This window comes from Mchenga conophoros, linkage group LG10 (genome assembly GCF_057382185.1).
Source record: "Mchenga conophoros isolate Kocher_MC1m ecotype Shallow Benthic linkage group LG10, M_conophoros_male_GT1.1, whole genome shotgun sequence".
NCBI classification, from domain to species: Eukaryota; Metazoa; Chordata; class Actinopteri; order Cichliformes; family Cichlidae; genus Mchenga; species Mchenga conophoros.
In genome coordinates this window covers 27278943-27300559 of record NC_140535.1, presented here as the reverse complement: position 1 = coordinate 27300559, position 21617 = coordinate 27278943, and the positions used below count along the sequence as shown (strand labels likewise).

The 21617-nt window shown below is 41.0% G+C and overlaps 1 protein-coding gene across 7 annotated transcripts in view; it reads left to right on the top strand.

The window, feature by feature from the left end:
* The first annotated feature begins 5350 nt into the window (after window positions 1-5350).
* larp1 (La ribonucleoprotein 1, translational regulator) overlaps window positions 5351-21617 on the top strand; it is a 57889-nt gene continuing 41622 nt past the window's right edge. For all 7 annotated transcript variants that reach the window (XM_085289633.1, XM_085289632.1, XM_085289630.1 and 4 more), the window contains exon 1: window positions 5351-6033. In XM_085289633.1, the coding sequence (XP_085145759.1) occupies window positions 5637-6033 (397 nt within the window). In that variant the 5' untranslated portion in view covers window positions 5351-5636. The remainder of the gene's footprint in view (window positions 6034-21617) is intronic.

Sequence of the window (21617 nt, the reverse complement as noted above, 5' to 3'; positions counted from 1 at the left end):
ACATTAAAACCTTTGGTCATCAATTTTTATTGCTTTTCATTTGTGGAATAAGCAACATTACAGGCTGCATCCAGCTGTGCAGATGCATTTATGTCATTCAGACACTGTTGTGTTGTTTGAATGCTGTGACATGCGATGTGAGAAAGCCACTGGAATTGCACATTATTTGGCTCATATATTAAAAGTGAAATTATGTATAATGCTGTTGGAGTTCACTTTTCATTTTTGCTAAATATTATCACTTTTGTTGATATCTAAATGACCTCTCCTCACCTCATTCCTCGTCTCCTAAACTGAAGTCAGGGCTGTGACACACACAAACTGGCACAAAACATGCTTATTTATTTTCAGTATTGTTACAATTACTTATTGACAGCAGATTAGACATGTGGCCATCTCTTCTGCGCAAAGCTGACAACAAACTGGCTAAACATCAACACAGCTGGTTATCAGCTAACATTGTGCTAATGTTAGACCTGAGTGTCCCAAAAATCACATTTTCCCTCTGATGAACAGTTTGATTACATTCTCACATTGTATTAGGGTTTATTCCCTCTCATATAAATCAATTCAATTTATTTACACAGCACCAAATCACAACAACAGTCGTCTCAAGGCGCTTTATATTCTAAGGTAGACCGTACAATAATACATACAGATAAAAACCCAACATTCATGTGACCCCCTATAAGTAAGCACTTTTGAGAAAGTGGGAAGGAAAAACTCCCTTTTAACAGGAAGAAACCTCCAGCAGAACCAGGCTCAGGGCAAACAGTTGGGGTGAGAGGAAGAAGACAAAAGACATGAGAGAGTCCAAAAATGTTAAATCCACTTCAAAGATAGTTTCACAAACGCTGGCTAACAGTAGCAAAAACAGTGATGCTTACTGACAGGAAACTTCAGGATATCCTCGACAACTCATTTCAGTATTGCTGTCATCAGACAGAAGCGAACGTCCCTGGCTCATCAACACAATCGTTTTACAACCTCCTGCAAAGTAAACAGATGTGGACACGTTTTGACAGCTGAGGTAAAGAGTGGCCTGACAGCCCACACTCACTACAGAAGAACGGTGGCCACCTTACCCAGGATTCTGCACTTTAATTGGAAGGGTTAAGAAGACAGAATCCAATCGACTGCAACCTGCAATCTAGTGACATCTAGTGGTGAGATTTTTGCACACTGTACCTTTAATGTTCCTTATTTAAAAAATGTATTGCTGGAAACATTCATATTCAACTCTATGAATAAAGAAAGTATTTTATTAATTAACATACCTGAACACACTTTTTAAACACATTGTGTTCTGGCAGGACTAAAGCAGGACGACTGACTTTTATGACAGTTATATGATTATAATGTGGATAACAGCTAGAGAAAAGCAGCTGGTCCAGTTTTGTCCACCATGCCCTCATTCACGTGGGAGATTTAGGTCTACATAAGCTGGTGTCTGAGTTTTCACAGTTTTGGCATCACAAATTGGTACTGGTGTAACAGCTAGTAATTAATACTCTTCCACTAAGCATTTATTTTTATTTTTAACTTTAAAGCATTCCCTGTGGTGAAGCACTGACTGAAAAAAACACAATAATGTTGGCAGCGTAGATGAAAATTCATCCCTAATAGAGGATTTGGGAGATAGTTTAATGTTAAAAATGAACGTGTAGTTGGTTTCTTTGCAGTGAGGTCACTTTGCTACTGGGTCGGTTTAAAAATAGCATACTATTTATGGCTATATGAATGCTGCAGAAATGGTGGTGCTAGCTTTAAAGAGACCTGTCAGTTTTTATTGATCTCAGTAGTCAGGACCACCCGCTTTAAGGAAGCTGGAGAATGTGCGTGCAGGAATGTGATGGGTGTGAATTCATTCATATGGTTGGTGTAATTTAAATCAAACCAAACTTTTTTTTTCTCATTACTTTCTCTTGTCACAGAACTGTTATCTCTTGCACACACCCGTCATTCAAATATAGCAACTGATGCTACGCCCTTCATAATAATGCAGCCATTAGTAGGCTAAGAGGAAGTTTGTGCATGCCATGATCAGTACTGGCTGACAGCATAGTTCTGGCTTTACTCAGAAAACACTCCAGGAATCCTGTTGGTTGAGTACAACAACTACAGCTCCTGGGCTGATGTGTCAAATTTTTTTTTATAAATGCTTTGTAACACATAACATATGTTTTATTTTTAAACACTTTGTGAAGCTGGTGAAGTTAGTGTTTTAGTAGAGCTGGTGATTGCAATATTTATTTGGAAAGCGTTTTTCCATGAATCAAGAATCAGCTAACTCAGATTTAGTTTTGCTTTTTTTAAAACCCTTCATTTATTTTTTGTTTTGCGATTTGTTGGTTGTTGTTGTTGTTGTTGTTGTTTTTTTGATAGATTTTGCAATATAACAAATATACTGTTCATCTGCTGTAGATATTTTTTGGGCCTACCATCTTTTCTTTTTTCCTCCACTTTTCCAATTTCCTCAATTTTTTAAGGACACTGTGCACACCATACCCAGATATGTGAACTTTTGAGCTAAGAGCTCTTTGAGAATCAACTTGTTGCTTAAAAAAATAATATTTTATGCCTGCCAAACTGTGTTTTATTTGGCGTTGTTCATTATGTTTTTGTGGCAAGCTGCTGGTAACAAAGTTTCTAAAGATACAATGTAAAAATGTTTCTTTGTTAAGTTGCCTGTTGTGCAGACACAACACTGGTTTTCCTTGAGTTAGGTGCCTTTTTTGTGCTCGAATGATTCATAGGTCAGTCTTTAGTGGCTTAAGACAAAAACATTCATCTGAAAATAGTCAGGTGTAAGGAGTGGGCTGAAAATAAGTGAAAAAACAGCAAATGTCCAAAGAAAAACTGACCTTCAGAAAGCCTGTAGAACTATTGCTCAAAAGATTACAAGAAAGTCTTGCTCCTTAAAAGCAGAATATAACGACATGAGTTGTGGCTCGAGAATTTTTTACAGTATTGTACTTTTATATGTTTATTTTACAGTGTACAGAATTTATAATTCAAATGGTATTTTGCACTGTATCACTTTTATATTATATGTATCATATTAGGTTAGTTTTTTGCTACTTCACCGCACCAGGGAGTACATTTGAAAAGGAAATATTGCATTATTCAGTCCTGTACATTTCACATTTTAGCTGCAAGAGATACGAATAGATACGATATTTACGTCCATTAACTTATGTATTATGCAATGTTCTAGTTCTTTTGGAGTTCTTCCTGTTAAAAAGGAGTTTTCCCTTTCCATTGCTGCTCGTAGGGGGTCGTTGGGGGTTTTCAGTGGTTTAGCAGGGCTTTTACCTTACAATATAAAGTTCTCTGAAGCAACAACTGTTATGATTCAGTACTAAATAAATAAAATTGTATTCACTTGAAATGTTTTAGAGTAAATCAACTTTAATTATGTCCTATTGTGGAAACCGGGGTTGATCCAGGTTTTGTATATTTCTACAGTCCAAAAACACTCTAAAAGTACTTCCAGGCCCTACATGACTGCTTTTTGTACTTATATATTATATTAGTATATTCATATACTGTATACTGCACAGATAATGTTTTACTATAGAGTTTGAATGCAATATTTTTATGTTGCTATTTTATATCTCAGAGCCTCTGACTCTAATCTAATGTTGGAGCATTCAGTAAACTGAATATTTGCCTGAGGGACAGCTTGCTAATGCACAGCCACTTTTTCCCTCTGCGTTCAACACAAGTCATCATTTTCTTTCTCCAAACGCACAGGCGCGTCCCCTCTTTCCCATACTCTCGCTTTTACACACGCCGAGTATCAAGTAGCACATTATATAATCAACCAGACCAGCTAAAAAAGGGTCTGTAATGCTGAGCCACGCGTAATGTCGCTAAAGACACAACACAAACACACGCAGAACAACGGACGCATAGTCAACTGGGACATCTGTGTGTTTCGGTAAAAGTAGAAAACTTCATAGGAAGAGCTTGTTTTTTGGGGGGAAATCAGGAGGGAGCACACACGTGCAGCTCCGGTATGCACACGTGTGTGTATAGTGTGTGAACTCTGAGAAGGGGGTTTGCATGCCCACCTTTTTTTCTCCTTTTCTTTCTTTTCCTTTCTTTAAAATTAAAAAAAGAGAGAAAACAATCTATACAAGCATATAAAAGGACAAATTCCACGTGGTACCCACGAACATGTATTTGTAAACTACTTGTTACAATAATAAGCTTGTGTTTTGGTCAGCAAGTCAATGAGGTAAAGGTGATGAAACGGTGACACGTCCAAAGAGCGAGCCAGACGTCATCAAAAGATCCGTGGTGCGTTTACGTCTATCGGAAAAATCTGACATGGATGTAGACGAGGGTATAAGAAATGATAGATGGTGATAATGGTTATAATTGCATAAGTTTCCTCCAGGATCAGGGGGTGGGCACTTCATATTTCCGAGATACCACATGAGAAACTGCGGAAGGCCCCACAAGTTTATTTAATCTCTTTATAAGGTCATTAGTCCAGCCCTGCACAACAGTCCCTGGTTGGCATGTGGCCTCTTGGGAAAATTAATTGCTCACCTTTACAGGTGCTTGGATTTCCTCCTAAAGTTCAAAGACATCTCATCCAACATTGTTGTCTTTTACTAATAAAATTGTATAAAATCAATAACAGTAGCCTAATATAAACAGACTTTTTGGTCATCTCAAAAAGAGCTGACTGCATGTTTGTAACACATTTCACACTGATAGTATTTTCTGTGGGACAGGCACTGCTATTTTAAGTTATTTTATTTTGCCTTCACGCTTCCTTTACTTAGTTAAATACAGCTTAAACATTACAGGTGTTTAACTAGCTTTTTTACGTAGCATGTGATTGAGGGTCATAAGTCATGATGGGAAACCTTTTTGGAGCATTTGATTGGTCATTCCTATATTGTAACTTCATGCATGGTGGGCTTACATGCTGAGTCACACCCCAACAGCAAAATTTGAGACAGCTGGGTTAAATCAATTGTTATGTGAAAGTCATTAATATATATAAATGATGTGTTTCACTTTTATTCCAGTTTCATTGTGGAAAAAATGCATTAAAATGATGAATTCTTTTTTCATTTATAAAAATGTCTTTGTCTTTGGTGTGAGTCCTTGGTTTCAACAGCTAACTTCGTCCAAAACACACAGCGTGACTCAGTGATACATTTCGTTACTGATCGCACTTGAATGCGCCCGACAAAGAGCCACTTTACGACTTCCCAAATTGGAAATTAAGAGGTTTTATGACGAGGAAGCGCATGAAAGCAGCACGTCGACCTGACCCAAAAGCGCGCTCCCTGCGTTTTACGTGTCTCCTCCCCCTCCACACTGTACGTGCGCGCACCTTTCTATCGCGTGGTGGGGATCATCCATGTTGCTACTAGTGGTGGAGATAAGGTTGTAATCCTGAGAGGCCCCGGAGACGTTTCTTGGGTTTTTGTATATGCTCTAACTCGGCGCTGACTGCTCCGCGTCGTGGACTGAAGCTCTTTTTGTCTCGGAGCGACACAGAGGCGGTAGACTCTGCGGAAAAACTTCACGTTTCCCTGAAATTGAAGGCGAATTCGGGCCGGGGGGGAGGACTGGTAATCCTGAGGGGGGAAGAAAGACGGTGGTGGGAAATGGCCACTCAGGTGGAGGCTCTCCTACCCGGCAACCCGCTTGCTCAAGCGAAGGAGCACGGTAAAGTGATCCGCAGTGAGCCTAAGGAGGAGGCGAGCGGCCGGGGCGACGGGGCCAAGCGGCAGACGGGTGTCGCCGATCAGGGGAGCGGCGGAGGCGGCAGCAGCAGTCCAGGACAGGGAGGGACCACCGGCTCGGAGGAGCAGACCTCCAAGCGGGCGACAGAGGAGAGCAAAGGCGGCTGTGACAGCGAAGACAAGCTAAGCGAGGAGGGAGTTAAAGGCGGCGGTGGCAACAAAAAGGACTTTACTGAAGCTCCCCCGCCCAAGGTGAACCCGTGGACGAGGAAAATGAATGCTGTGACCGTGGTCAGCGTGAATGGACAAGCACACCACGGTCTGTACCCTCCCTACGTGTTGATTTACTGGCTGTCAGTGTTGTGTTTAGTGTCTGCCTGCACAGGTGTGGTCGTCCTGCTTGCACAGGGGGAGTCATGGGGGTGATTTATTGAACCAAAAAGAAAGGAAAAAAGAGAGGCAACAGAATTGATGAACAAGCTCTAACTGTGGTATTTTGCAGGCTGGTTATATTTGGAGTTAAAGCCCTCCCTCCACAACCTCATAGTGAAGGCTATTCTTGGGGGAACATGGGTGGCTGATTGCACAAGTGAGCACACCCTTCCCAAAAAAAAGTAAAGGTGCTCCAAAGTGCCTGCAGCTTTTCTGAAATTTAAAGGTGCAGTTCAGGGATCCGGTACCCCAAATAGCCCTTCACTTGCGTGGACGTTTTATGGGCACTGTGTGTTGTGGTGCAAAGGTTGTGAAGTTGCTCACTGGTGTGTCATCAGATCGTGCATTTTCTTTTACTTGAGAGAGTTTTGGTGTCTCTTTCTTGGGGCTTTTTAGGAGAAGGAGCGTATTAATGTTTAGCGATGTCATCGTGCATGCTTGCTTGCATAGACTTTAAACTTTCAAGTTAGGAGGAGAAGACTGGAAGGAGAAGACTTCTGTCTTGATGATCTCTCTCCCCCTTCTTCTGCTGACACCCACCCTTGCATACAGCCACATCTCTGCTCTGCTGACCCACACCAAGCTTGCCAAATATTTAAACCAGTATTTACTACTGTTTGCTTTTGGGACCGGTTTCGACACAGCATCAACCGCATCAGTCGATCGAGACATCCGCCCATGTCTCTCGCATTGCATCAATTAGCTTTAAAGGCACGAGTATGCTCGGTTGTGTAGCAGCTTAGCTGGCTAACAATAGCACACTGACTCCCTTTTTGGCCTAGTCCTTGGCCGGGCCCTTCTCATTCAGATGTTAGCCTAGCTCCCATGTGGCTAATACTCGCTTCCGATCAGCCCGTGTAAAGTACGTCAGCCTCTCAGTCGTTTAGAGAGCCCTCCTCGGTGCTAAAATTCTTGTCAAACCTGAAACATTTGGTGGTTTAAGCTCTAAAAACGAGCATGTTTGTTGTGAGACGTCACGTGTTCACTCCACGTGTTCCCCTAGAGAAAGGCATGAGAGCTGTTAGCTAGCTAGCTGTCTGCTTGGGCGACTTCGCTGCATTAGAGGGCAGATGTCGCATGTGGCGGTCTTGCCTGAGGCGGTCCGGGGGTTTTCGTGGTAAAGAAGCCGGTTGTCACGTCGTGCATGTGTTGTCAGAGTAAAACCCGGTACCTAGTCTGCTCCTCCACCCTGCTAGGTGTCGTTAGCTTGGAAGCTAGCAGGCAGATTTCATCGTGGATTTTATCTTATCGATCAGTGATCTAGAAAACTGATTACTATTATATTTTTGTCTGTAACAATTCACACGAAGTTGCCCCAGAATCCACACCGCTTGTCGATAATCTATCAGGTGGAGTGATAATTGGTGATGCACATGTAGGGGACAGTTCCCTGTCCTGTTAAAGCAACGTGGTTTTCATGTCTCACAGCCATGCGTGATTTCCTGCACGCCGGCTGTGTTGCAGCCGCTCAGTCAGGTCCGAGTCTTTGTTTGCACAAGAGCTGAAAGCGTGTGTAACTCATGCAGACTTCAGCCTGTACTCAGGGTGGATTGGATTGCTTCTTGCTCCTAAATCTGTCACATCAGCACATGAAGAGCCAGTTTGTAGCTTGCCAGGCAGCATTGCCCCCCTCCACCCCTTCTTTATCCTGATTGAAACCGGTTTGCTGGTTGACTTTTTGAGGCAGTGGCTCTAAACCTTTTTGTTTTCTTGTTTACTTATGATTCAAGGCCACTACCAGTGTTGCTGGGAAGTTCTAGTCACAGGTTTTTGTCTCCATGACTTATGAGCAGTTCCCTGAAAATAGATTTCAGTTTTTGGGTATGTAGGTAAACCATGGTTTTGGGTTGGGCAGTGATATAGAAATGTCTACCATGAGGAATTTTTAATTCTTCTGTGTTTTTTGTCATTCCAACACTTTCATTCGCAGGAAGTGAAACTAAGTTTTGCACACAGGTCCCAGGTAAAAGCCAAGAAGAATGAGAACACATAAGGAATATGTACAAAAACAAACTTTTTTTTGTGAGAAAGTTTAGCATAAAATATGTCAACATACAAGTGTTTGCTTTTGCAAAATAGTTTTAATAACACACATATATGATGTTTACGACTCAGATGTTTCACAAGGACTGAATTTGGTCCAAATAAGCTATTTTATATTAATTGAAGAAATGATAAAATAAGTCTTTGTGGTTGTGTGGTTCCAGAACTTTTGGCTCAGTTTGATCCACCACACAGACAAATTCCTGACATAAAACGCTAGAGTTTTGATTTCAAAAACAAAACAATAGGTCAAGATTTTGCTCCTTAGCTAGTCAGAGTCATTGGTGGGAATAATCCTACTCTTAAGTGGAGTTCTGTAAGTGGGATATTTTAAATAGCCAGGGGATGCTTGTGGGTGTTTTTTGGCCATCTCTGATGGCTGTTGAACCGATGTTACTTTGCCAAACCCTGGCAAACCTTTATGTTGGTCTGGCTTTGCATCAGTGTCACCTTAAAAAGCTAATAGAAGTAGGCTTATGATTAGTTTCAAGTGATCATTTAGGGAAACTAAGATCCCCTCCGTCATGGAAATTGGTAAGACAGAAGGTGGAAATGGAGTTTAAAACCCTGTAAGCGATCACACTGTAGTTTCTAATCAGCCGTTTGTACTCTGTGTGTCCTTGAACAAGATCCTGGAATTCTGTTATGGATAAAGCTAGAACCTGCATGACTGGGAATGGTTATCCACATGTCACAGTGGGAGTATGTTGCTATATGTTAAAAGCGGATTTCGACAAGATATATAAAAAATTTTTCCCCATGGTTCAGACTGATTTGGTTTCATATTAATGTCAAGTTTACCTTGAGTTTTCTAACCACACCTAATGTGTGCAAAGTAGCATAACATAAATCCTGTTACATATACAGTCATAATTACCGTTACCATCCACCATTTAAAAGAAAGATCATCAGCTGACTCATTATGAACATTTAACAGGAGTGAGAGATAAAATGTTTGACCCAGTAAGGACCTGGATGGGTAGTTGCTCCATGTCATCGTACAGAGTTCAGAGAGGACATTCTTATCAGACCTTTGAATTTGCTGTCCTAGAGAAAATACGAGACGACACTCTGGTTGAAATTTAAAGGCATGTGTAACCTTTCTGTTCAGAGATGATGGATCAAAATTAGTAAAGCGCAGTTTTTATTTGTTAGCTTCAGTGTAAGACTGTTAATATTTGTAGTAAACATGAGTGGGGCTGTTCTCCAGGGAGTGTGGCTTCATGTTTACTCCCCAAACCACCACTGGCGCTCAAGCACACCACACCAGTTTCCCCCAGACTGGCGTGTAAAGAGTAATGACCACAGGCTTAAAGGTGCACTGTGGAGTTACCATGAGCACACAAATTATGTTTACATCCGGTGTTGTGTACCAAAGCACTTTCTTGGGCTCCTTAAGATATGGCAAATGTTTAAAGCATTTCCTTTCTCATCAATCATTTCCAACAATGGCTTGTTGAGTATATTTAAATTGAGACTTCCCAGAAAGTTGATTCTGTTCATTTGGATGTTGCGTTTTCAGTGGGAGAAATGTTTCGGCACTCATCCAAGTGATTTAGTGTGTCCAGATGAACAGAATCAACTTTTTGGGATTTCCTTAATTGCAACCATGCTTTTCAGTGCCTTTGGCATGTCTTTAGGAGAAGTTTGTATGTTTGTTTGTTTTTTGTCCACATGCATGACACAACTGCTCTGTAGACCTACTGGAAGTCAAAACTCCCACAGGGTACACTATATCTTGATCTCCTTCACTTTCTTTGTGGAGCAGGGGGGGGGGACTGTGCCAGTGTTGTGTATGTGTGGGGCATCTGATTTTTAGCATCTGTTATCCACTTGATGGGACACCACCATCCTCAGTTGATTTTTAATGGTAGCGCAAAAATCAGAGCTTCCTGTCTCTTTTTTCCTACTAGACAAATAAATGACCAGGTACTAATATTGGTCCTTAATAAATTTAAGCTGCTCATCAAACAAGGATCGTATCCTCGTTTGAGTTGGACGTAGGCTGACTCCACTGCCATGGACTTCATGCTGATGGGCTCTTTTCTAGTGACGGGTGACGGGTTGAGCCATTACAAGAAACTCTGTGGCTTAACAAAGACTGCAGTACAAGACGGGGTGGAGTTGTAGTTCATTTGTGGGTGGAGAATCTTCACAGACAGCTGATTATATTTGATTTTTGTCACAAAGTAGTTGGTCGATGCAATATTTTAAACTGTGAAACGATGAAAGCTCCATTTGTAACATGAACACGTTTGCATGTGTACCCCACCACTGCTGCCTGTAGGAAATTTAACAAAACCAGGTGAGGGGTGCGATAACTTTGTGGCTTGCAGTTGTCAACCCTGCCAACCCCATGAGCTGTTTTTGTTTCTACTTCCTGTCCTGTTTACTTTTTTCCACTTCAGCAAAGTACATTTAAAAAAATCCAGTCTACCTTCACTATTACTGAGAGAGGTCTGACCTAGAAGCTGAAGCTGATGACCTTTAGATTTCTTTAACATCTGTAGTATGTTGTTTTGTGTCTTTCTCAGGCAAAGTAGGGCAATTAAAAGTGTTTTCCAGCTAATTTTCAAAGTAGTTTTGGTGATAACAAAAATCAATTAGCTAAAAACAAGGTGATATAGAGAGCTGACCAATGTCCAGTGCATAAAAGACTTGTAATTAGGAGCAAAGTGCAGCCACTTTGGCTAAACCACTCTCTTTCCTGTCCTCCTACAACACCTCACTGCTCTGTTCTGGCTCTGTGGGTGTTGCTTCTGGTACTAATAAAATTAAACAAGTTTAGTTTGCAGTACCAGGGCTGTTTTCTGGAGAGATTTCACTCCAGTTATTTACCATGACTTTAGTGTTTCAACCATCCATCCATTGTTTTCAACGGTCATAATAGCAGCACTCTAAGCAGAGAAGCCCAGACCTGACTTAGCCACCTTCTCTTTTAGCTTTTGTTCTTCAGCTCCTCTGTAATCTCTCCAGTGTATACTAGGTCTGCCCTGGGCCGCCGCCTAGCAGGACATATATGAAATGCTTCATCTAGGACAGAGGTCCCCAACCTTTTTTGCGCCACGGACCGGTTTATGCCTGACATTATTTTCACGGACCGGCCTTTAAGGTGTCGCGGATAAATACAACAAAATAAAACTAGTACCGGTACCGAAAAAAGATTTATTCATAACACACGTGAAAAGACCCAGGAAAACAGAGTTAACGATAAAAACGATAACAAAATAACGCTGAAAACCGATAAACCCTGAAAACCACACATTCTACACCTGAGCCTCAACTCTCGCGGCCCGGTACCAAACGACTCACGGACCGGTACCGGTCCGAGGCCCGGGGGTTGGGGACCGCTGATCTAGGAGGCATCTTAGCCAGGTACCTGAACCACCGCAACTCACAACTTTCAATATGCAGGAGTTGTTCTATACTGAGCCCTTCCCGAACAGCCAGACACCCTTTAGAGGAAATTAATTTCCAGCACTTGTATCCAGTCTTATTCTTTGGGTCACTACATAATTTTAATGTGATTGGCAATAACAGATTCAAAACGTTCAGTATGGATGTTCCTGGTAGTTAGTCTAGTCTAAAAGTCAGAAAACAATAAACTGAGGGCGGACTAATGGCTAAACTTTGGTAATGCAAATATTTCGTGTGTATTTAAGGTTAATGCTGTCTAATAATCAAAGTGTATTAAATGTTGCTTTAATGTGTTGCACTTTGTGTTGTACCTAACATTGCGTCCACTCCCTGAGCTACAATTTGGATGGGTAGCATGGTTATGTTGGTATACTCCTCTATAATTGAGCTTCAAATTTACAACTTCACAGATGGAAGAGAGACACTGTCATCTGTTGGGAATTCAGTGTTGGCTAATGGTGTCGAAACGGTAACAGGGCTGACTCGTTGTGGATCTCCCTAACATTGATATGACTCTTTCTCTCATTTAGAGATCAGGAGTTGGTGTTTTTCTTCACTCGGGAGTTTTGTGTGGGTGTAATGTTGCGTTCCATTTACCCATTTCCAGTTAAACGTAGTTGTAGTAGGACTGGAGGTGCAGTGCATCTGCTGTGTTGTGTGATGAAGTCATGCTAACATGAACACACCAGCTAATCATAGTCTTGAATTGTCCTTAATCACTCAAATGTTCTTGTGTTTTTGAGAATTGGCGCATTTAAAAGTATAACCTGGAGAGTTGTGGTTTAGTGCAGACATTGGTGTACACAGCCACAATTTTTGAGGTGATTTATACATTTTTCAGCTCAAAGCGCCTAAATGATTTAAAGTGTTATTTTCTTTTTGCTGTTGTGGTAATTGTCAGATGAGGTGTGACCTTAGCTTGGCTGGGGAGTCTGAAACAATCGGCAGATCTACAGAATACATGCAAATATAGATTGAGCTCAGTGCATTAGCATTCCTATAGCACGTACAGAAACCTTTGAGTAGAGGAAGGCAGTTCAACTGTCTTCTCTTTATAATTTGCATCACATGCCTTTAGTTTATTTACTTTCTATTGTCACCACTTTAGATTGTTTATTTTTAGCACACTATTTGTATAAGATTATGTGCTGCTTTTGTTTCTGTAGCATGGTATGGTTTTCATCTCACCTCTCAGTTGTAAATCTGAAGTACTCTGGTAGTTTGTGGCTATTCAGAGCTGCTCAGCGCTTTGTAGGGGGTTGCTGTTTTAAAATTAGCATGGACAACTCTGTTTTCTCCTGCATTTGTCCCAGCCCGTAGCTCTCGTTGTCATCTTTAATGTCACTAGTGAAGAGCCCCCCTCCGACTCCCCTTCTTGTGTCGTCACACACCACGGATCTGTTTGTTGGCGGGTTTTACGAGGTGTCGGGACCCAGTGAAGGTTGCCATCCCTGAATGAGTGTTAACAGTTGAATGGGTAAAATGGAACTACAGCTGCAGACCAGGCTGCCACCATGCTTCAGCTGCTGAATGGGTCCTTAATGTGCTAATGGCAGCTCAGCTGACTGGTTGGCTTGTGTAAATGAGACTGTGTTGGAGGTTAGGGGGAAATTTGATAGCTTCTGTGAGCTTCTGTTGAACCTACAGAAGCATCTCAATGCTCTGGTGCTGCAGAGTTTTCCTTTTTTTTTTTTTTTTTTTTTTTTTCTCTGAAGATTTCATTACTGTCATATAGGGCTGCCACGATTTGTCGACTAGTCACGATTACGTCGACTATCAAAATCGTCGACGCGTCGTTTGAAGCTTTGTAAGATCACAAAAGACGCAGGAATAAGTGGCAGGATTTAAGAGTGTAATAACGGACTGAAACAGAAGATGGCAGCATTGCATGTACAAGGATGTCAGCTACCGTTAAACCCCGAAGAAGAAGAAGAAGCAGCTGTGTCCCAGAATTCATAGCGCGGCCCAGCGCAGTTTCCAACAATGGCGGCAGCTAGTTAGTTTTAATGTTACTCTTATTATTCTTTCTGGGTCACAAAATAAACGTTTAACATATTTTCAGGCGAGAATGTAGCTGTGTAAACCTCAAATATCTGCTCAGTTTATCAGGACACCACATATTTTCAAAAGCGCTCCGACGTTTTCGGAGACGTCTGTTACCCACTAACTCGTTAGCGAGCCGGGGGCTAGGCTCACTAGCCCCGTGAGAACACCGGACTCCCCGCAAATCGTTTTCAAACCCACCGCCGTCTTTCGCTACTCAGGTTAAATATATATGAGTCACTTAGATAACTTAAAATGTTATTGTTTGGCTTTTTTTTTTTTAGTATTTTATTTGTTCCTGAGTAAATCAGTTTGTCTGAGATTAAAGTTATAGTTTTTACACAGCTGAATAAACGTCTAGCAGACAACTGATTATCAGAAGTGTGAGATGCTCCAGAATTTACTCCAGTGTCCTGTTATATTTTAGATAGCAAGGAGTTTATTAAACTTCACCGAAACAATCCGCAAATTTCATTAAAATTTAATAAACTATCATCTTGTCTTTATTTTTAGTTAGCACAGACCTTAAACACTTAAAGCTGTAAGCTAATGATAGTTATATAAGAGCAGATGCTGCTGGTGCAATAAGCTGTAGTTTTGCGTCCAATGGATGATGATCTGATTAGTCGACTAATCGCAAAAATAATCGGTGACTAGTCGACTATCAAAATAATCGTTTGTGGCAGCCCTACTGTCATAGTCAAATAATGAGTTGACTGGCAAAAATGTTTATATTTGAAATGCATAAGTGTCTCTAATTTTAGGAGTTTCTGCTTTTCCCCTCTTTAATGCCACTGCATAATGAGCCATTTTAACATGTGTGCTCTTGGGCTACGAGTAGGATGTAATGCACAGTTTTACATTGTTCTGTAGGAAGAAGGAATTACAACCAAAAGTTGAAAATGGAAGTCTTCAACATAACCAATCCTGTGTTGTTTTTTTTCTTAATTTTTTTTTTTTTTAAAGTGTCAGATAGCAAAACTGAGAACATCATGGCTTGTTCACAAAGTGTAGCATTGCTAAGCTAGGTAGCAGCCTAGTGTCTATTGTACTCACTGTACTGCACTTCTCCCCACACACTACACGCGTGTCACATACAAACTATAGTCCCTCTCTTAGGTTGTCCAGCTCGAGTTACTTTTATCTATCACCGGCTTGTGTCTGGACTCTGTGATAAAGGCACATCCCTCCAAGAAGGTTCGGGTGTGGACAGTTTATATCGAGGACGTGTCCAGTTGGTGGCACGTTGAAATATGACTTGGCTCCTCTGTATTTTTTTTTATTTTTTTATTGGCTTGAAGGGTGGGTGGGTGCCAGTTATATTTCATCTTATTCCTTTGTTATGAAGTGTGTACATTATGGGGGGAAATAATTGTGGTAATGTTCATGCAAACGTTGAATCACTTTTGGCATTTATAGTTCTGTGAAGCCTTGGACGATTAACCATTTCTTTATATTTTGCTAGAAAAATGGAAAATGACTGTAGCCCTGTATTTTTATTAATTTTGTCCCTGTCAGACTGTTTCGTATTTTTATTTATTTGGTAGATTCAGTGTCTGAAGATACTTTAAATTTCCTTGTAACGTTGGTTCATCGACTGACTTAGGTGCCTTTTTTATGTTGCAATTATTCATATGCAGTTCCAGTTACATTGGAAGTCTTGCATGTCGGAACTCGGTACGTTCCTGTAGGAAAGTCGATAAAGCAATGGTTCTTCCTTGCTAAGAAGCAACATAATTTTGTTTTGCAGCATATTCATGGATCTTGCTGTGCGTATTGCTTTTTTTTAGCGACTCACAAATGCACAACGGTGGCAGTTTGTTTGTTTATTTAAGATTCATTTTGCTGCTGCCAGCTTGGATTGTTAACCCCGGGTTGGTGGGGCTGCTCCTAAATTCTGAGTGGCAAAATCCAGAAGTTGGGGGGGCATTCCAGATGAAATTTGACTGGAAACTCAGAAATTCCAACTTAATCTGGAACATATCAATAGGGCAGTTTTGTGCAAGACGTTAGGCAGAGGAACTGGACTGAAAAGGCTGATATCTAAAGGAAAAGTATCTGAATACCTTTTAGATAGCATGGAGAAATATTGCTGAAGCGCACATTTAAAACAATAAGAAAGTCTCACTCCTTGAAAGGGGGGAAAAAAGTAAAATGTGGGGTGTCTCAAGTACTGTACACAGTGTATTGAGATGTAGAAATCGTTGTCAGGCACCCATAAAGTGGCCACAGCTTTTTAAGCAGTTGAAGTTGGTATAATTGTTCAGCCCTTCATCATAGCTGATCATCACCCTTCGGGATACTGTTACAGTTTCGCAGCTTTGGTTTTAGTTCATTTAAAAATTGTTGAAGCTTTAAGTCATGTGTTCTTCACTCTGCCTACTGTTTATCACCCCCACCACCATCTGTCACCACTGTCCTGCCTGTACGTGACTCTGGCGATTGGACAGTTTTCATCTTATTCTTAACTTGAACTCTTTCCACATCTGAGGTGAAGTTAGAGCCCGGGTCGCTTCATTTGATGTGTGTCTCTGTGCTGGCTGCGAATGCAGCACAGAATACTGAGCGAGACATCTCCTAGTCTTTTTACTCCATGTGAGCTTGTGATGTCATCACCCTACAGATCACGTGACTTCAGAGGGAGTCTTCGACTGTGCATGCGCTGCGATTGTACGCGTTTCCTCCATATTTGGTTCTTGCATGCAGAAAGGCTTCCCACCCTCAGTGGTTACTCCGCTCTGTTAACAATTCAGACTGCAAGAGTGAGTAGAGGAAACTCAAGAGAAAGTGTCACACTCATAACTTGAGATGTTGGCTGTGACCAGTGTGTGGTGATTTTTTTTTTATATTTTTTATATTTTTTTTATTAGGTGATTATTGCTTTATCCAACCAGTGATGGTTGTTTGCTTTCCTCGGTGCCTTTTGGGGGAAATGTGGTGTGTCTCAAACATTTAAACAAGATCTACCAGGATTTATTTTAATTAAAGAAATCATAATGGAGATTCTATGTTCAACACTTTTTTTTTTCCATATATCAAGAATGTGACAGTTATGGGGGAAATTCCAGAAGCCAAATATGGAGTCAAAATAACAAATCTTTTGAATGTACAACCTCGAAATCATGATACAACACATGTGGGAGTGGAGGAAAAACCTGTGTGATTCAGACCACAAAAAACCCCCAGCGTTTGGCTGAGGAATGGGCCCGTTTCCCAACGCTGCGACTGTGTTTGTATAAGACTGCAGAGCCGACGTGGCATAAAGTTTATTTATAGGATTCACCAAGAGAGCCCCCGTGGGATCTTGGGGCAGGTACTGAAGCTGCTCCGTGCTGTAGGATTCAGGTGGAGGCCAAACACAAATTCCCATGAGGCATGTGCGTTGTGTAGAGTGGTTGTTTGGTTTGCGAGGATGGGGAGGGGGGAGGCACTCTTGGGACTGTTGATCGGGAAGGAGGACGAGATGTGGAGGAAGAGCTTTTCAGAAATGTGCAGAAATCTGTTTTGTCAAGTTAGAGCACTTGACTGCAAAATAAGTTTAAGTGTATATTACAGTAAAGCATTAGAATTACAAAATGAACAGATGTGAAGCTCCCACTGGAGTAACTTTAAGAGACAATGGCTGATTTGAACTGTTGGTTGGTAGTGGCTAATGTTAATGGTAGCCTCTGGCAATCCAGCATGCACAGCAGGCTGCAACAACCTTTAGTGAGCACTGTGGGGAATAAACATAGGAGTGGGTGAAATGAGAGAATTGAAAGAAGTAGTTGATGTAGTGCTTGAGAGAAGAGTCACTACATACTAATGTCTTTAGACAAGAGCACGCTGATCTTGGTGAAGCAGTTAAGCAGTGAATGGGTTTTTTTTTTTTCCTCTAGCAGCTGGAGCTTCTCAAACATTCACATTGGTATGTAAATAATCATTTTACATTCTGTCTAAAAATAATCTGTTGGTTACAACAGCAATCTTTTAATAGTCCTGAAGAGTTAAACGTCCCTCTGTTTAAACAGATTTGAAGAAATTTACATTTAGCATGTGAGCAAATTACAGTTTGCATGAGAGTGCAAGCATCTCAAACCTTTAGGGGCTATTTCTATATTATTAATGGATGTCATCAGTCTGTGCAGTTGTTATGAGTACTTAGTTGTGAGCTTCTGCTGGAGCAAACGGTTTCGGGGACTACCTGCAGGGAAAATCCAACTACAACTACATGCTGCTGTCAAAGCGCTGAACGATTATGGAAAATAATCTAATTGCGATTTTTTGCCCCAATATTGCGATGCGATATGCGATTATTTTTTAAGGTCTTTGTCTTCTGTATTATTAAACAAAGACAAGCAATACATCATATAGTATGGCCAATACTATATTACATTAATTTTAAACTGTTCTTTCCTGGAAGACAGACCTCTGTTATGATGACATGAGGTGATGCATGAATTGATGACTGACATTTTTATTTAACTTCTTCAATCACAACAGTATATTTGAACATACACAATAGTTTATTTTTAGCTTACAAACATCTGAGCATAAAGTGCTGACAAGGAACCCTGGTGTAAACATTAAAATGAAAGTCAGTACAATGTGCAGATTGCAGAAATATACATAAAAAAAATCAGTGGCTTTACCACACTCAGTTTTTTGACATCTGTGAACTACTAGACAGTCATTCAATTAAAAAATAATATTAAATAAATAAAACTAATAAATAAAAAATACACACATCTTACTGATCTTTGCAGTCAGTAACATTACACAAAGTGCAAACATAATAGCAATTGTATAAACACACACACAAACACGCCTTTAAAGTTTAAAGGCGTGAAATTGGACGGTCTAGTTCTGATTAGCGTCACCGCTGTCTCGGTGGAGTTTAATAAACTCGGCCGTCTGCTTCTTGCTATCTAAAATATAACCAGACACTGGCGTAAATTCTCGACTGTCTCATACTTCTGTTTAATAAGTTTTCTGTTTGACGTTTAGTCAGCTGTGTGAAAACCAAGGAGGAACCCACCCGGGGGATTAATAAAGTTTTATTTTATCTAATCTAATAACTTTAATCTCAGCCAAACTGATTTACTCACGAACAAACAAAACACTGAAAAAAGCCCAACAATAACATTTTTAGGTTGTCTAAGTGACTTATATATTACGTTTAACCCGAGCAGCGAAACTCCGCGGTGATCTGAAAATGATGTGCCGGGAGTTGTGCCGTTCTCGGCCGCATCAGTAACCCTCGAGCTCCCGGCTAGCTGTCGAGCTGGTGGGTAGCAGACGCCTCTGAAAACGTCGAAGCACTTTTGCAAATATGGGATATCTTGATAAACCGAGCAGATATTTGATGTTTACACAACTACTTTCTCGCCTGAAAATATGTTAAAAGTTTATTTTGTGACCCAGAAAGATTAGTATGAGTAATTTTAAAACTTAGTAGCGGCCGCCATTGCTGGAAACTGGAGTTTGGCTGGGCCGCGCTATGAATTCTGGGATATGGTAGTAATTTGGACAGCCTTCGGCGCGTCGCTGTGACGTAATCGGTCTACAAATGCGGCCTCAGGAGGATGCAGCCCATGAATTTGGACATGTCCAGAGTATAATCGCAGCCTTTGCGGTTAGAAAATTGCACTTGATCATGTCGCGATATTATCGCAAATGCGATATATCGTTCAGCCCTACAAAGCACTAATAAAAAATTATGTAATGGTGTAAATCCAGTCAGCTGTGACAATTTTATTTTCTCGTGGTGTTTCAGCCTCTTCATTGGTGGATGCTAAGAGCATATTTATCACATTTTGCTCTGTCAAAATCTTTCTTCCCCCCATTTTTGTGTTTAGGCTCTTTACGTGTGTAATGTTAAGGCTTTTGTTTAAGTGGTTGCCCCCAGTGCTTTATTCTTGTGTTGGCCTATTACCAATGCTGAGAAAATGTCTAATCCAGTGCAGGAGCTAAAAGAAACGTCTGTAAACGCTTTCCCAGTAGGGCTGTGCGATATGACCAAAATCTCATATCCCGATATAAGAATTCTATCGTCCGATAACGATATAAATCACAAAAATGTAACATTTTCTGTAAATTCTGTGAATCTCGGGCAGCTCGTCTTGCGGGAAGTGTTTCCAGCTGCGCGTCCTTTACCCGGAGTAGAGTGTTTTAACCGATGCATGAAACGATGCATTTTTAGACATAAGTTGTAACGGCCACTGTTTTCTTTGTATTTATTACACGGCGTGCTGCGGGGAAAAGCCCGTTCTAACGTTTGAGTCTAAGGTTTATTTTTTAGCACCCGGGCCCTATTTCAGGAAGCCGGTTTAGAAAACTCAGAGTGAAAAACGATACTCAGGGTTGAGTAACCCCGAACTGTCCAACTCGGAATATTCGGTTTCAGAAAGGCTGATAACAATTAGTTCAATCAACGCGGAGTTGCTTTAACCCCAAGTTAAGCGCGCGCACGAGGATACATAAAGCCCTGATTAGTGGAGCACAGATTAAGCGAATTACCATGGAGAAGGAGGGAAAGAAGGCGCGGTCAATGTATTTTACAGCGCTTGAGGCCGAAATTCTGATGGCAGCATATGTTGATAACATGCAAATTTTGCAGAAAAAAAGTAACACAGCCTCAGCTGCAAAAGAAAGAGAGCATGCATGGCAAAACATAGCCGACAGAGTCAATGCGTGAGTGTTAATTTAAACATTGATCTAGGGATTTCCACGCATTTAACACATTATTTTATTATATTTTATTTTGTATTTTATACCTTTTTATTTTGTGATTTGATTTGAGCGCAGGTGCAACCCAACAGGCCCCCAACGTTCCTGGCAGCAAGTAAAAATGAAATATAAAAATATAGTCCAAACAGGTAAGGTGTAATTGTATTATGAGCCATAGTGCTTGGTCTGTTTGTCCTATGTAAATCAATTGCAGTTAGAGGCTACATTAATTTCCCCTCTGTAAGCACTTATTGAAATTATCTGAGCACATTATAAGTACATATTTGCTTACTCTGTATGCTCAAATGTGACCCATTATGGCCACTAGAAAAAAAGCGGAGGCCCGAAAAACAGGTGGGGGTCCTCCACCACCACCACTCACAGAGCCTGGCCACTTGGCTTCCACATTTGTGATAATGTTGGCAGCATCACATATGATCTTCACAGTGCAGAGAACACAAATTAGCATCCATTACTATAATGAAATAATTTGTTAGTTTGAAATGCTACAGGGAACTATGTACCTGTACATTAATGCTGTGGAAAGACTTCCTGTTCACATAGTCTCCTTCATTTACTGAAGGAGCAATGATTGGAATGTGAGTGCCATCTATACAGCCAATCACGCCTGGGAACCGTGAGAATAAATGTAAAATTTAAGTAGTAGTTCAAGTATCACCACATCATGTATTAAGTTTTGTTCATCCTGCTACCTGCAATTTTGTGGCATCCCTCTTTGATAAATCTTGTGGGTCTATGACCGGGGAACACCACAGACGAGTACAGGAGACGTTTCAGTGCAACTGTAACATTCCTGACTGCCCGACAGACGGTAGCCTTGGGAACGTGCTCAGCGTCACCAATATTATACAGAAAGCTCCCGTTTGCAAAAAACCGAAGTGCAATACAAATAATATGTACAGAACTGAGAGAATGTCCGCGATGTGTCACATGAGCAATATATGGCCTGAGGATGTTATCCAAATAACTTATTGATTGTGCTGAGAAACGGTAACGTTCGCACAGGAAATCATCAGGTAATGATAAAATGTCCATACGCGCTCTGATCACTCTCTCCCGGCGGAGAGCTCTGCGGAGTATTTGGGCTTCAAGATCTACTGGCTCTTCAAGGAAGGGACACGCCATGTCTGACACTTCCTACTGTCAGGTTTCCGACAAAGAGGCGGGGACAGTCAGGGTTAGTTGTAGTAAACCTGCTAGGGGGCAGGTTAGCTTCACGGAGTGTGTCGTCATAGTGAC